The 14,580-nt window shown below is 44.8% G+C and overlaps 1 protein-coding gene across 2 annotated transcripts in view; it reads right to left on the bottom strand.

Annotated features, from left to right (window-relative positions):
- Positions 1-14,580, bottom strand: part of LCK (LCK proto-oncogene, Src family tyrosine kinase) — a 221,494-nt gene that overhangs the window by 94,942 nt on the left and 111,972 nt on the right. For both annotated transcript variants that reach the window (XM_069223368.1, XM_069223367.1), the window contains exons 3-6: positions 10,671-10,746; positions 9,450-9,540; positions 7,166-7,264; positions 3,884-3,987 (exon numbers count right to left, since the gene is read on the bottom strand). In XM_069223368.1, the coding sequence (XP_069079469.1) occupies positions 3,884-3,987; positions 7,166-7,264; positions 9,450-9,540; positions 10,671-10,746 (370 nt within the window). The remainder of the gene's footprint in view (positions 1-3,883; positions 3,988-7,165; positions 7,265-9,449; positions 9,541-10,670; positions 10,747-14,580) is intronic.

Here is a 14,580-nt window from a genome sequence, read left to right as displayed (position 1 = left end):
AACCCAACTCATAGTGCACCGTGGCTACTTCAACCTCATCAGGCATATAGTGAGCATGAAGGTCTGTTTTAGCTTAAATTCTAGTTAGAAGCAGGCATGGTTTTATCTGAATTCCAGGACAGTGTACCAACCCTCAAAATCCATTCATCACTCACAAACTGAGACCTTTACTGTCCCCTGCATGCATGTGGTGGCTTGTGATAAGTAAAATGTGTGCAGTACATGTTGCACTTGTGTGCTGTGCTCCTTGGTGAACTTGTGCTGTGTGGATGGTCCCATCCACAAGGGCAGAGGGCTTGAAATACAAGATGGAGGTTCCCGCCATGTTGCCCATTTGAGTGTGACAATACCTGTATAGCTTCCCCTTGAAAAGCTTGGAACCCCTCTCCGAGGGTATATGTATGTATGTATTTATGTCGTTTTAACCTAGTAAACATGCTGAAGAGTGCTGCACTGGGTCAAAGAAAGGCAAAGAGATAGTCACGTGTCACAGAAGTGAACTGATGCAGTGTTATTTAAAGACGAGTGTCTTCAGACCTTTCCTAAAATGGAGCATGGATGGGAAGGCTCCAATAGACACATGAATGTTATTCCAGGATCTGGATGCATAGATGGAAAAGCATTGTGCTATGATTTTTCTTTTTTGCACTTCTTTCTCTCTAGTCTGATAGTGTCCTGGCTGTGGGTGGGCCAGAAGCCACTGGCAATGGTGAGCTTCTTAGCCAGATAGGCAAGGGTGAGAATTGTGATGGCTTTGTAGATGATACAGCTGCTTTGGAAGTTGTGCAGGTCAGCAAGTGTAGCCATCATCAAAGTGACGGTGATGAGGTGATATTTCTTCAGCATGTAGGATGCCCTTAAGGGGTGCCAGTGTGGAGTATTCAAGGCTGTAGATCAGAGCATTCCTACCATCCAGATGCAAGAGTGCAAAGGACTGAACAGCAGTTCTGAAGTTGCTCTTTGAGATGATTTCATTTTCTATAGTAGAGATGGTTTATTCCAGGCTGTGTTGGTGACGAGAATTTATCCTGCCAGACCCATCCTTTGATGTGGGATAAAAGATTGGTCATAATCACTTTGGTTGCCTGAGCAGCTGGCCTCTGATCTGCCCAGACAAAGCTTCCACCTTATTGAGATGACTAGTCTGGGGGTTATTCCAACTTTGGAGGAGGTGGTAATCCGTCCCAATTGTGACGGATTTACCACCAGCCGTATTACGAGTTCCATAGGATATAATGGACTCGTAATACGGCTGGTGGTATATCCGTCACTTTACCGTCACTTTTGGGACGGATTACCACTTCCTCCAAAGTTGGAATAACCCCCTCTGTCTTTTATATAAATCACATCTTATTAGCTTCTGCAGTCTCCACTTCGGTCTCATTAAAGACTCTGTCTGAAAATTGCAGCAAATCTGCTTAGGAAACCTGCACTGTCCTGTCTCCCCTGAAAAACATATTCCTTTGAGTAGCTATTGTATTGAAGGGAATTAAAGGAAGCAGTGAAACAATTTATAGAGTGCACTGTAAGGCAAGCCATCTCTAGGCAGAGAAATGATGCTCAGAAACTCCTCGTTTCAGCTAGTGGCTTTCCAGAGGCAGTACTGTGTATTCATTGGGACCTTGAAAGGACTCTTGTAACAACAATTGGGAGAGACCAATAACTGACCAAAACCAAGACTTCTTGACTTCTTCCTGTAGTCCAAGTTAAGGATGGATTTGTGACTAAGATGTTCAAAAGTCCTGCAGCTGTGCCTTTTTATATTTGAACTCTAGTGTCCTGGAAAGGGAGAGGCATTTTCTGGAGCTGATAGCAAAGCCCAGGCCCAGTTAACAGAAGACCGTAGGGAGGACAAATAAAGTCAAAGAGGCCGCCCTGGAGCCCTGCAATATGTGCAGGCCTCCCTGGCTCATCTGAGACGCATATGTTCCTGTCTATATTACCAGATGGTCAAGGACATGCCAAGACCCATGGATGACTGTACCTGTAGGTGAATCTGCACTGTCCCTTAACTCGCCTGATGTTGTAGGAATCAACATCACACTTCTCCCAGTCTGAGAGGGAGACAATGATAAATGCAATGGGAAACCCCTAAGAAGTTGCAACTAGACAACTATGAGATACAGGTCTCGTAAGGGGGCATACGAAGGATCCTAATCCATTCCCACCAACAGTAGTCCCCAGTAGGAACAGTGATTTTGGTAGCTAGCTGGGCTCAGTTAAATGGTCACCTGAACTTCAGTTTCTTTTGCCAACCGGAAATCACACTATTTGGAGCATGGGAATGACAGTTAACTTTTTCAGTAATGTTTTTGGAAACAAGTCAGAGGCTCAGCCACCTGGACTAAAACCCACAGATGTGTCTTCCTTGTCCGTAACATAGCTGAGAAACTAGAACAAAGGGCCATGCATCATAACACAGCAGATACTTTGCAACATTTTGTCTGGCACTGAGAATCCCTGAGACATGCTGTTCAAGATAAATATCCGAGGCCAGAAGATACCTGAAGACTGTGGCAATTCTTTGACAGCCTGCAGGTTAACTGTGCATATAGACGGCAATGCTATTTTGGTTGAACCACTTTGCGAGTTACACAATGCAAAGTGTTCATGGTCACAACCCTGCCCTAGAATGTTCTAGGAACATCTGTTGTTTATGTCATTCACAATTTGTATTGCCCTTCATGTCCGATGTTAAAATAAAGACTTGCATGTTTGACAAGACATGGCTCTGATTACACATTGAATTTATTGAGTAGTGTGTGAAACTGTATCTGAGTCCCAAACCTCTCGCCACTTCCCGGAGTAAACCTTGACTGCCTGGCCTCCTTGGAGAGTGATGTGTACAAACCAAACAACTTGGTTATCCAGTTGGAGTGTAACAACCTCTGAAGCCTGGGTACTCCAAGTACAAACAACAGTATCCTTCACGGTCTTACCCTACTAACCTCTAACAAGAGTAAAAGCAATAAGGCAGGTGGAACTCTCGCTCGATGGGCTCACTTGTGATGGTGTAACTCTCATGGATGACATCATACACCAGGCTCTTTCTGGTATACATCGTGAATCAGTAACAGTCCACCGCTGTTCTCAGAGCCAAGCCTCACGTCTTTGACAGTATGTTCGCCTTTGTACTGTGGAGCCCTGTAAAGCACTCCATGGCATTTCTGCTATAAGCATGCTGTTCAAATACCATATAAAACCTACAACCTTGGCAGTCTCACTCTCACAGCTCTTATCCTAGGGGATGTTAGTCTACAGATTCTATGTTTGGTTACCTTACCATCAAAGGTTTAACAGTTGGCTGTCTCACCCATGGTTGTATGCATCGCCTATGGTGGTCTCTCTCTCTCTCTCTCTCTCTCTCTCTCTCTCTCTCTCTCTCTCTCACACACTCACACACACACACACTCTCTCTAACTCTCTCTCTCCCTCTTTCTCTCTCACTCTCTCTCTTAATTTTTCAATGTCACTGGCCCAAGCTTAGACCTTTTTATTGCTATTCTACAGAACTCTATAGTTTTACACTTAGTGAGCTTATTGACAAAAGCGTCACCTTTGGTCATCTCACTTTCAGAGGTACCCAACACCACATCATCTGCCTGGCCATAGGTGTTGCCTCTCTCACTGGTCTCACCTTTGGCTGTTTGACTATCGGAAATATCCTCAAACACTACTTCTGTCTCTCACCTGTGATGGTCCCACACTCACATGCCTCGGTTCTGGTTAGCTCATGCTTGCAGGCCTCACTTTAGATGGTGTTAAACCCACAAATTTAGGATGGCCTCCGACTCATCTCACCTTTTCGTGATGCAACTTTACATAGCTAATATTTAGTGCCCTAACATGTCTCACACTTGGATCTCACTCTCACATGCCTTACCTTTGGTGGTCTCACTCTCACGGATCAGGTAGGACCCCTGCATGTTCCCAGGGGCCAGCAGCTGTCGTTCAGCATCCTTCCGACCAAGGTCCTTGAAAAACCACCTGCAAATTACAAAGAGTCCCTGTAACCACGCTTTGTGCCTCTGACAGTGTAGCAATGGTAGATGGTGTTCCATCCAAGAGGATAAGAAAGCATCAGCCTGCTTTGCTTCCCACTAGGCATACTTAAGCTCAGGGGTGAGTTACTGCGGGCCCCTTAAACAACACTTTTTCCATGCTGTGAAGTTATACTCAGATATTTTGCCATTAATCTTTCTGCATTGGGCATATCTCTTTCTCGCAGCATCATTAAATGATGTGGGTGATCGCCCTCCGAGCAGGCCTTTTTTGCCTCCTTCAAAAATCAGATATTTTCCAAATCATCCAGCATTTGGTAAGAGTTTTGAGGGGGATTCGGGATAAAATTGAGGGGGATTCAATTTTGCCATGAACTTGCATTGAGCTGGAGGACATTTTAAGTGGGAGACAGCTAATCGCACTTTTCACTTAAATGAGGCCTGTCGCACTTACAATGGGAGGGTTGACATGAGCTCTCCTCCCTTCTGCTGTTGATGCTGAAAACCAGTTTTGGATCGTTGAATCTTGAGTGTGCCCATGGCTGCGTCTTTTTTCATTTTCTAAGGCATGGCGTCAACCTGGTGCTGAAGGGATTCTCCCTATTAATGGGCACATTAAGCAGATGATGCTGCAATCAGGGCGGAACCTTGGAATCGTGTATGTAGTTGGAGGATCACAAGAGTGTGGTCATCTCTCTGAAGGCTGTGCTGGCTTTATATGTGTTACAGCTAATGATCGACTCGAGATGGTCTTTGCTTCCTGCACCAACTCCCTACATCTTTTCCTGTAAATCTCTAAAAAGTGTTTGACATGTTGCTTCATCTCCTTCCACCGGTACCAGTCGTACCTTGAGAGTTAGACCCACCGAATTGGCAATGTATCATTGTATTGCTTTTCCAACTACAACATGTTTCCAGGTAATGTAAATTTTCTTTTTTTCATCCTAGGAGCGGGTGCAACACCTGTGCACTGGACAAAGTCTTCTTTGTTCAGTGTGCACCACCAGAGAATCTGGGGGCAAATGACCTTGAATATAGAGTGGATGTTCCCGAGCTGCATTTTATTTGTTCTCCACTCAAGGACTGACAAGCATACTCTTCACTGGCTCCATATAGTCCTCTGATGCACCCTTTGTCATGCTTTTCAGCATGAGCAGAAACTGTGCAGGACTGTCCATCTTGTGAATGGTCTCTACAAGAAAATCTTCCTCAACAACATGGGGCTTAACTTTGATGGTTAGCTGCCCTGTGAAACACCTTGATGTCATCTGGTGGCGGAGCATTGTGGGTACGGCTCTAGGCCAGAATTGTCATGAGGGTCTGTGTTGTAACCTTAGCATGTTTCAAAACACAAGGGAGTCCCAAGGATAATTAGGGATTAAGGGTATTACTATATTATAAGGAACAGAGGTAACTAACCAACAATATCATAAATATATAACTGGAGACAAAAAAATAATGCCCAGGTGATCTCCAACCAACTGCCAAAATCACATTTATTGTAGAATACAGAAAAAGTGGGTGTGTAGAGGTACCCACCTCTACAGGACACACCATATAATTGTTTAAGACAAACACAGACAAAGTTGTGTGAGACAATAGAGAAATCATATAATCCTGGTTACAACCACATAGTGTGCAACACTTCTACACCCTCATTGAAATCGCATGGTGTTAGAGTGTTATAAGTCGAAGACGTTTCAATCAACTTTGAAATACGGGATCATCATTAGAACCAAACAATGCTTGCCTGAGATAATCTACACAAATAAATCAAAAGTACCATGAAGTGAATCCATCTAAATACTGATATACCGCAGGGATTCCAAAGTAATAAGGTGCCCTCTCAGAAGGTAGTTCCTCAAAAGGTAAAGGGAACTACGAGGTACATCAGTGGACATAATCAGTGGCCAACAGGCAGGAAATGGAGGATAGTGAAATAGGTTGCATGTGTCAACATTGAGCATACCTGGTCGGTGCGGCCACTGGTCATTAGAAAAACAGAATTGCCAAGCAGTGAATCATGACTGCACCGTGAACCGCGTACTAAGGTAGATAAAGTATTTATCATTTCTATCCACTAGGAAATACGGGATCATCATCAGGACCAAACAATTCTCACCTGAGATAATCTACACAAATAAATCAAAAGTATGAAGTGAATCCATTGAAATATGATATACCACAGGGACACCAAGGTCTTAAGTGGCCCTCTCAGAAGGGAGTTCCTCAAAAGGTAAAGGGAACTAGGAGGTAACTCAGTGGAAATAAGCGGTGGCCAACAGGCAGGAAATAAAATATAGTGGCCAAGGTTGCGGGTATGACGAATGGGCATCCCCGGTGGTTGAGGGCGCTGACCATTACGAAAACAGATCAGCCGAGCAGTAAATCCTGACTGCACTGTGAACCGTGGGTATCTCAAAGACTTAATTGCAGAAAAACAATTTGCAAACTTCCACGCACACCACTATTTGGCAAGAATGTGCATAGCATGTGATCTACAGCAGCATACACTACATGCATCTTTTTACAACCAACAGGACATTAATCGTATGAACCTTTTACTGCCTCGAGGTAGATAGAACACATACTCAAGGCATCTCCCTCTGGACGACAGGTAAAAGGATGCAAGACAAAGAAGCAATGATGGGTGCAGCTGCAACATTTAAGCTCTTAACTGATCGATGAAGGCTTCTTTCTCTAGTCTCAAAGCTTGGCATCTACTAATCATTAGCATATCACAGAAGATTAAAGCTATTGACTCGAAACTAAATTTGCCGCATAACCCTAACTTGTACCTGGCTTCTCTTAAATGAACATCACTTTGAAACTTCCTGGAAAACAACCCTACCCACCCACCCCAGCCTCTGCTTCCATGACAATGGCACAGATACAGTCAGACCATGACGGAGAAATAGACACAATCAGATCATGACAGAGACAAAAATACAGTCAGAATATGGCAGTGGCACAAAAAATCTCAGCTCAGAAAATGGCAGTAGTAAAGATACCGCGGCTCAGAACAAGACATTGACATTACTGTTCACAGAGAACATGTTAGGCACACAGACACTTATGTTGCAACAACAGTGACAGGGATCCTCCCAGAGAACATGCAGTCATGTAGATACCCACAAAAATACAAACGTGACAGGCATACTCACGGCTCGGGCTCCAGGCTGTTCAGCATGGCCACAAAGTTATAGGGAATGAAGCCGCAGTCTCCAGTTGTAAGCGACTGGGCCTTCCACCATTCTCCCCGTCTGAAAGTAAAGGCCAGAGTTACTTGGGGAGGACTTCTAGGTGTGGGTGAATAACAACCAAGACTCACTAACTGCCGGTTTCTGACAGGCTAGGTACCCCCAGTTTATGAAACTGATGGCTCCGACACTTTCCACATAAGGCTGTTCTCAGGTGTCCTTGGCTGACTGGTAAGGCTCTTCCCAAGAGCAGTGAACTCACAGGTGGGAGTCTTCTCAGGTGTAAGTGACAAAGGCTAGGCTCTATACTTCTGCAAATGATTAACAGGTGAGACCCTCCCTAGTGTCAATGGCTTGCAGCAACTTCTATGCAACAAGCCACTAGGAGATTATGGTCGCCTGGCTCTGGTCTCTTCAGACCTCCCTCTTTATAGCTAACCATAACGAATGGATTATCTACCCAAGAAAACGATGGGCCGCGGAATGACCACTGGCTTGAATCGTCTGTCAGTAGGTTCAAAACAGTTACGAAGACAGTGAATCCCCAGTATCATTGGTGCCACCATTATGAAGTTGATCAGCGATTAGAAGCAATGCAGTGTAAAATACTCTATAAATATCTAAAAACTAAAAATTCTCAGTTGTGAGCAATCAACAAATATGTCTGCCCTCAAAATGGTGATTAGCACGGGAGCCACATCTCATCTGGGGGTGATTGGCAAATGAGTCCATTCCCAGGTGTGAGTGACGCGTCCAAACTGCATTGGCATCAGGGGAGGCCCTTTACGTGTGTAGCTGGCCTACATGTAGTGCCCCTGAGAAAGGTTTTGATGTTGAGGCTGAGCTGTTTCTAAGTATGAATGACTGTTGGGTTAGTCTCCACCCAGGTGTGATTGGATGACGTCTCTTGAAAAATTGTCTGATGGACGAGGCTCCTCCCTTGTATGTATGACTAATAGGAGAGGATCCTCCCAGGTCTTCAGCAAGCGTCAATTGGAAGGGTCTGTTAAACTGGAGGACGGAGCAGGAGAGAAGCCAATGCTGATACCTGGACATTCCTTCTTAAGTTGAGCAACCATAATAAATGTGCTCATACGTGTAGTCCGCGCCTCCAGTCAGTGATCACAGCTCACTAAATTGGATATAACAGTGGTGTCGAGGTAATCCATTTACCTACCCCGTGTAGTTCCTTTAACAATACATGCTTGTCTTGACAATACATTATTTATGCACTAGGTAGTATGGAAGATGCAAGCCCTCCCATTATAGTGCCAGTAGCTTTCAAAGCATAAGTCCAGGTTCTGCACATCTGCCTTCCTGCAGCTGACCCAGAATCCTTGAGTGAGAAGTGTAGCGTTATGTGCCCTGTTTCCTAAAAACACATGCCCAAGTCCTGACCTGGCTCGGAGCACGGGGGCCTCACAGGAACAGCCAAATAGGCAACGGGAACAGGTCTGTAATCAGACCAGGCCAGTCTCAGCTAGATGGGACCCAGCGGCGTAGCACAAAATGATGTTGTCCATCGTGCAAAATGTGATGAAGGGCCCCTCAGTCTCCCATATCTCATAGATATCATTGGCCCTGGGCTGAATGGGCCCCATGAAGGGTTAGGGAGTCCCTCTGCTCTGTAGGGGTCTACGTTACGTACCTGGTGGGAGCCAGGGTCAGCAGCACGCTGTGTAAAACACTTGCCTGAGCCATGGTCACCCCAGAAGCCCAAACTCCTAGGGGAATGGGCTCCAACTCGAAACTTCACTCCTCCCTCTCCTCCTTGCCACCAAAAACTTTCTGCAGAGTGTGGCTGATGTGCGGGGGGAAGGCACACTCATGCCTCCCAGGGCCCTGTCTTGCCTTCCTTCAGCTCTCTCTGGCAGGCTCTCATCCCAGTGTCTGAACCCAAGAGTTCCGGGCAAAGGTAGAGACTCATAAGGCATGAGCAAAGTGGGCAATTGTAAATTACCCCTAGCTTTAAAGAGAGCCCATGGAGTCTCTCTACATCACCTGTGTCTATTTTTCTATCTCATCCTCTCCCGCTCCCCAGTGTAATTTTAAGGATTGCGTTTTGCAGACCAGTTTCTGTAAGTTTAAAGTACTTTAATAATTTTTGGAGATTATGCTAGCTTCAATTGCTATGAAATTCAAAAGTGTAGGGGTCTCAAAATATGTCTTTCCCAAGGACGCAAAAACCCTTAAGATGACAGTGGACAAAGGAGGCACGGGGTGGTAACATTGCATCAGACACACTTACTGCTCGAGAACCTGTAGATGGTCCCCCGCCTGGAAACCCAAGTCCCCGTCGTGAGCCGGCTCATAGCTGTACAGGGCGACCACCAGTTTATCTAGAGGGAGCAAAGGCACACTGAGTGAAGGTGCACTGATCATACCGCAAGCATGCTTTAGGAGAGAGAGAGAGAGAGAGAGAGAGAGAGACGGTGAGGCGGAGGGTTAAAGGGCGAGAGGGCGGGAAGCAGGAAGACATGAAGAGGGTGTGGAGAGAGCAGAGAAGGACGTGAGAAAAGAGGTAGAAGAGAAGAAGGGTAAGGGTAATGAAGGGTAGGAGACAAGGATGGCTTGAAAAGGAATGAAGACCGGCATGGGTTGATGAGGGGAAGCAGGGCAGCATGGTGGAAATAAAGGATTATGGGCCAGATTGTGACTCGTAATTTGCATTTTTTGCGCGTCGCAAATTGCATCTCGATAGCTTTAGTGTACAGCAGTGTCAACCACAATGTTTGCAGTTCCCAATGGGGTTGCAAATTACCTACCTATTCAATATTCATAAGGCAGGTCACAATTTGCGACCCCATTTGGAATTTCCGCACTCACAGAGATGGTGGCCTGCTAGCAAGTCTGAATCCCTATTTTGCAAGTAAGTATTTGCATGCCAGTTTGCAAAATAGGGATGGTGCATTGGAAAAGGCCATTTTGCGGTTGCAAAAGGCTAAATTCGCCTTTTGTGACTGCAAAATCGCATCCTACATCAGGCCCTATGTGAGCTAGGGAGGGCCGATAGGAGGTAGGGAGAAGCAGGGAACAAGAAACAAAGGAATGAATAAGAGAGGAAGAAACAAAGATAGAAAGGGGTGGGAGAGAGGAAGTGTGTGAAGGAGAGCGGGTAAAGCAATGAGCAGATGTTGGATTCGAGACCAAATGAAAAAAACGCGGGAATACATGATGGTTGCAGGAAGGGATGGAGGATGACTAGACAGGGTGAAGGGAGGACATTCGGGTGAAATCAATGAAGGAAAGACGAGGGAGAGAGGGGTGAAAGATGAAATTAGAGACAGGAAGAGGGAATAAAGGGGAAGAAGCGGAGGATGACAGTAGTGAGAAAGGATAGGAAGGGAGGTGAGAAGCAACAACGGCAAACGTGGAACAAACGAAAGGCAAAAAGGGGGAGAACCCAGGGGAGAGAAGGAAACAGTAAGGGTGAAGCACAGTATGACCCCCAGGCCCCCGCTATGCTAACCTTGCACCGGTGAGGAGGGAGGTGTGCCACCTTCATAGGTGACCAGCGGATCCCGGACACCTGATTCCAAGTACAGCTGTAAGAGACACAACCATGTGAGGGCACTCCATTCCCACGGACAGCAGCAGCAACACTCATCAATATATACACAAGAGCAGCCTGCATGCTATGATCATAGCACACAATCACATTTCTCTGGGTCATTTTGGAGCCAAAAAAAGTGTTTTTGTCTAAGGTATGTCAATTGTTATGCAATTGTTGTAAAATAGTTACAGTCACTGTCTTGCTCTTTGAATTGACATCACATTAAATCAATCAATCAATCAATCAATCAGGTATTTGTAGAGTGCGGCTTATCCCCCTAGGGGTATCCAGGCCCTGGGAGCTGATGTTGCGTGCTGGCGGCTTCTCGTTGAAGAGCCAGGGCTTGAGCTACTGCCTGAAGTCAGGGAGGGAGTGAGTGGTTCACAGATGGAGGGAGAGTCGTTCCAGGCCTTGGCAATGAGGTGGGAAAAGGAACAGCCTCTGCAGCGGCTCTGGCGGACTTGTGGGATGTGTGCAAGGGCGAGGGAGGCTGACCGGAGATCTCTGGTGGGCTGGTGGAAAGTCATATGGTGGTTGCTGTGTTTGTGTTCGATGTTGTGGAGGGATTTGAAGGTGAGGGTCAGGACCTTGTATTCACATCTCTTTTTCATAGGTAGCCAGTGCAGGTTTCTGAAGTGCAGGGTGATGCTGGTGTGTTGGGAAGATTTAGGATGAGTCTTGCTGTGGAGTTCTCTATGGTTTGGAGGCAATTAAGGAGTTGGGTGGTGACTCCCCAGTAGAGTGCGTTTCCGTAGTTCAATCTGTGGGTAATGAGGGCCTGGGTCACAGTTTTTCTGGTGTCTATGGGGATCCATCCGAAAATCTTTCATAGCATGCAGAGGAGGAGGAAGCAGGAGGCGGTAACGGTTGTCAGGCGCTTGTTCCCCTCAGTGCCTCTGAGGCACGGGCCCTTTAGGAAAGTGGAGCATGTAGCCTGGAAGGCTGCGGGCTGCACCTCGGATGACCGCTCGTTGTTTGCACTTGCTCCTGGTGTTTCTGGTGAGATGTGCTGCTTGTGTCTCTTGTCCTGGCAACTTCAGACAATTTCTGACTTCCTGCTTTCTTGTTTCCTTGCAGGATTCTACTGGTGGCTCGGCTGGGTCCTGCGGAGACTCTCTTTCTAAAAACGTGTTCTTTGGGTAACTCGCTTGAAGCGCTAATTTGATTGAACTTTTAATCTTCAACTACAAGCCTAAAGACATTTTATTAACTCTTGAAATTCTTTGGATTCTGCAGTATTTGTTTGCCTTCAAAACGTGTTTGTTTCATAGACATTACTCATTGTTCTTCTAAAAAGCAGAGTCATATTACTTGAACCTGTGTTTCACTTCCTATGTATCTGGAGTAGACAGTAAATGGCATTAAGGGCTCTGTTTCTTTTTTAGGTCTGGCTTGACAGCAAATAGGACAGAGTGATATGTTCATTATTGAAAGTTACAATATATGAGCCTTTTCCCCACCACATATATATTGCGAAAAGAATACGATAAAGGCTATAGGCCTGATGGTTTCACTGGGAAAAGTTAAGCCAGATACCATAGGCCTGATCTGGTACTATGAAATGATATGACAAAGGCAGTAGGTCTGGTTTATTTATGATGAAAATCATAATTTTATTTTCATCTTTCGGCCTCATTAGATCTCCACAGACAGTGCTAAGAGGCCACTTCCTTGCCACACATTTCCTCTGCAGTGCACAGCATCGTGCATGGTCACTGCCTCTAAATCAGGTGACCATCATGGAATGGTATTGTCCATAAAATATCATTGTTTTACCATTCCAGGATGGTCGACTCTTTAGTTGTAAGTGTGGCAGTCATGCAGGTACATAAAACAATGATAAACTATGTATAATACCAGTTTAATTGTTATTGCAAGCCTATTTTCGCCATGGTTATGTCAGAGCATGTTTTCTTTTTCCCACTTTTAATTAATCTTGCATAAGCTTTTGAGTTTGTGTATGTGTTTTATTGTGGTGGGGAAAAGGCTTGGGAATGCAAGAATGAGCCAGTAGGTAGGTGACTGGATGCAAGAGTGCAAAGATGAGTAACAGTTGCACATATAATAACTTGCTGAGTGCTTAAACCCATCAGTGGCTGAAGAGGCTCTTTCATTTAAAACAAGGCAGGCCGATTAGCACGGCTGTTGCTTTTTGTAGTTTTTACGTTGTTGGGGGTGTGCATAGTTTTTACCATGAACTGTAATTTTGCGAGGTTTCACAATCCCTTCGCCTACATTCAAGCACAGTTTCTCTCCCCAACTCACCCGCACTTGATCTCCTTCAGTGCTTCCGTTCAGTGCAATAAATCACTACTAAAATTAAACAAAAATCTGTTTTCAATCTCGTTTTCATGATGGCGTATGCATCTGTATCTTTAAGCAGTCCCACCACTATTATTTTTGAACTTTTTTTTTCATTATTTCTTCAAACGAAAAAATAAATATACAAAGCAAATAAAGCACATGATCCATAGAAATTCGAGATTCAGGTTTTTGGATTATTGTGTCTCGCATGTCACAACACTACCTGCATCACATTTGCCCATAATAAAGCCGATATCAATCCAACTTTCTTTTAATCATCATTTTCATTTTACACAATATAATAAAGACCTGTCTCATCTATTTTCTTCACTGCTATGGTATATTTCTATGTTTTCTTCTACGGGCTTCAAGCTGTCTCCTGTTTGTTAAGGCAACCTTTACACTCATATGCATATTTTTCGACAAGCATGCACTAATGCACCACGCTACTAAAGTTGGTGCCACCAGGCTTGCCCACTTTCTTGAGGTATCATGGAGAGAAATCGAGTGGCCCATGTCATGGTTGTATGAAGTTACAACACATGCGTTTACCACACATGCCTTTTCCATGCAGGCTTTACCATGCATGGTAAATATGATAAGGTAAGTAAAACCCCTCTGTCTCTCATATATTTATTTAATTTAATATTAGCTGTATTTATTTATTTTTTGGTGGGGAACCCCCCTTTTCAGGGGCGAGCGCAAATCGTTCCTCCCCATGTTGTAATCTTTCTTTGGGTTTCAAACCACGCCCATGTCTGTCAGTCTCTTTCATTGGTTCGTGGGCTTGCATTTTAAAATATGCCTGCTTTCATAAGTGAAAGGCATGCATACGTCATGCCTGTTCCGGTGTTTAGCTCTCCTCGACCGCAGTGACCAAGTACTGAAAACATACGAGGCTTGCTGTTTTCCGCCCGATTTCTGGACTACTTTTTCTCTTTTTTTGCAGTGCGATCTCGCTGGCCAGAAGTCGAGCGCTTTGCATGACATTGACCCTGTTACATAGTTAATTGCACTTTTGCTGGTTACATGGATAATTGCACTTTTGCCGATAGGTTTCACTACGAGCAAACTTTTATTTCCCTTTGTGTGTCTGCTTTGCGTTGATGGCGGTTGTCAGCTCGCTTTTGTGACATTTCAGTTTATATGGCAAGAAAAGTCCAGTTAGTTATGTGAAACTGTTTTACTTTTCAATTTCAATTTATGTGGCAAGAAAGGAGTCCAGTTAGGAGTTTACAACGCTAATTGATCTAGCTCGAGCAAACGCGAGACCCATTGCATTGCAAATGCTTGTTTAATTTATTCCTAACCTGCCTCTACTACTACTCACTCCTAAACCCTGAACTTAGTATTTTTTTTTTTTTTTTTTGGAGGGGAACCCGCTACAAAACCCCAATTTGTTATTTACTCCTTAAACCTTTTTTACCACTATCTGCCTCTAAACCATATAATTACACCCTTACCACTAAACACTGTTATACCCTAAAATTACCCTTCGCATCCTATACAACTTTCCACCCCA

The sequence above is a fragment of the Pleurodeles waltl genome, chromosome 3_1 (genome assembly GCF_031143425.1).
Source record: "Pleurodeles waltl isolate 20211129_DDA chromosome 3_1, aPleWal1.hap1.20221129, whole genome shotgun sequence".
NCBI classification, from domain to species: domain Eukaryota; kingdom Metazoa; phylum Chordata; class Amphibia; order Caudata; family Salamandridae; genus Pleurodeles; species Pleurodeles waltl.
This window is presented reverse-complemented; position numbering and strand designations above follow the sequence as displayed.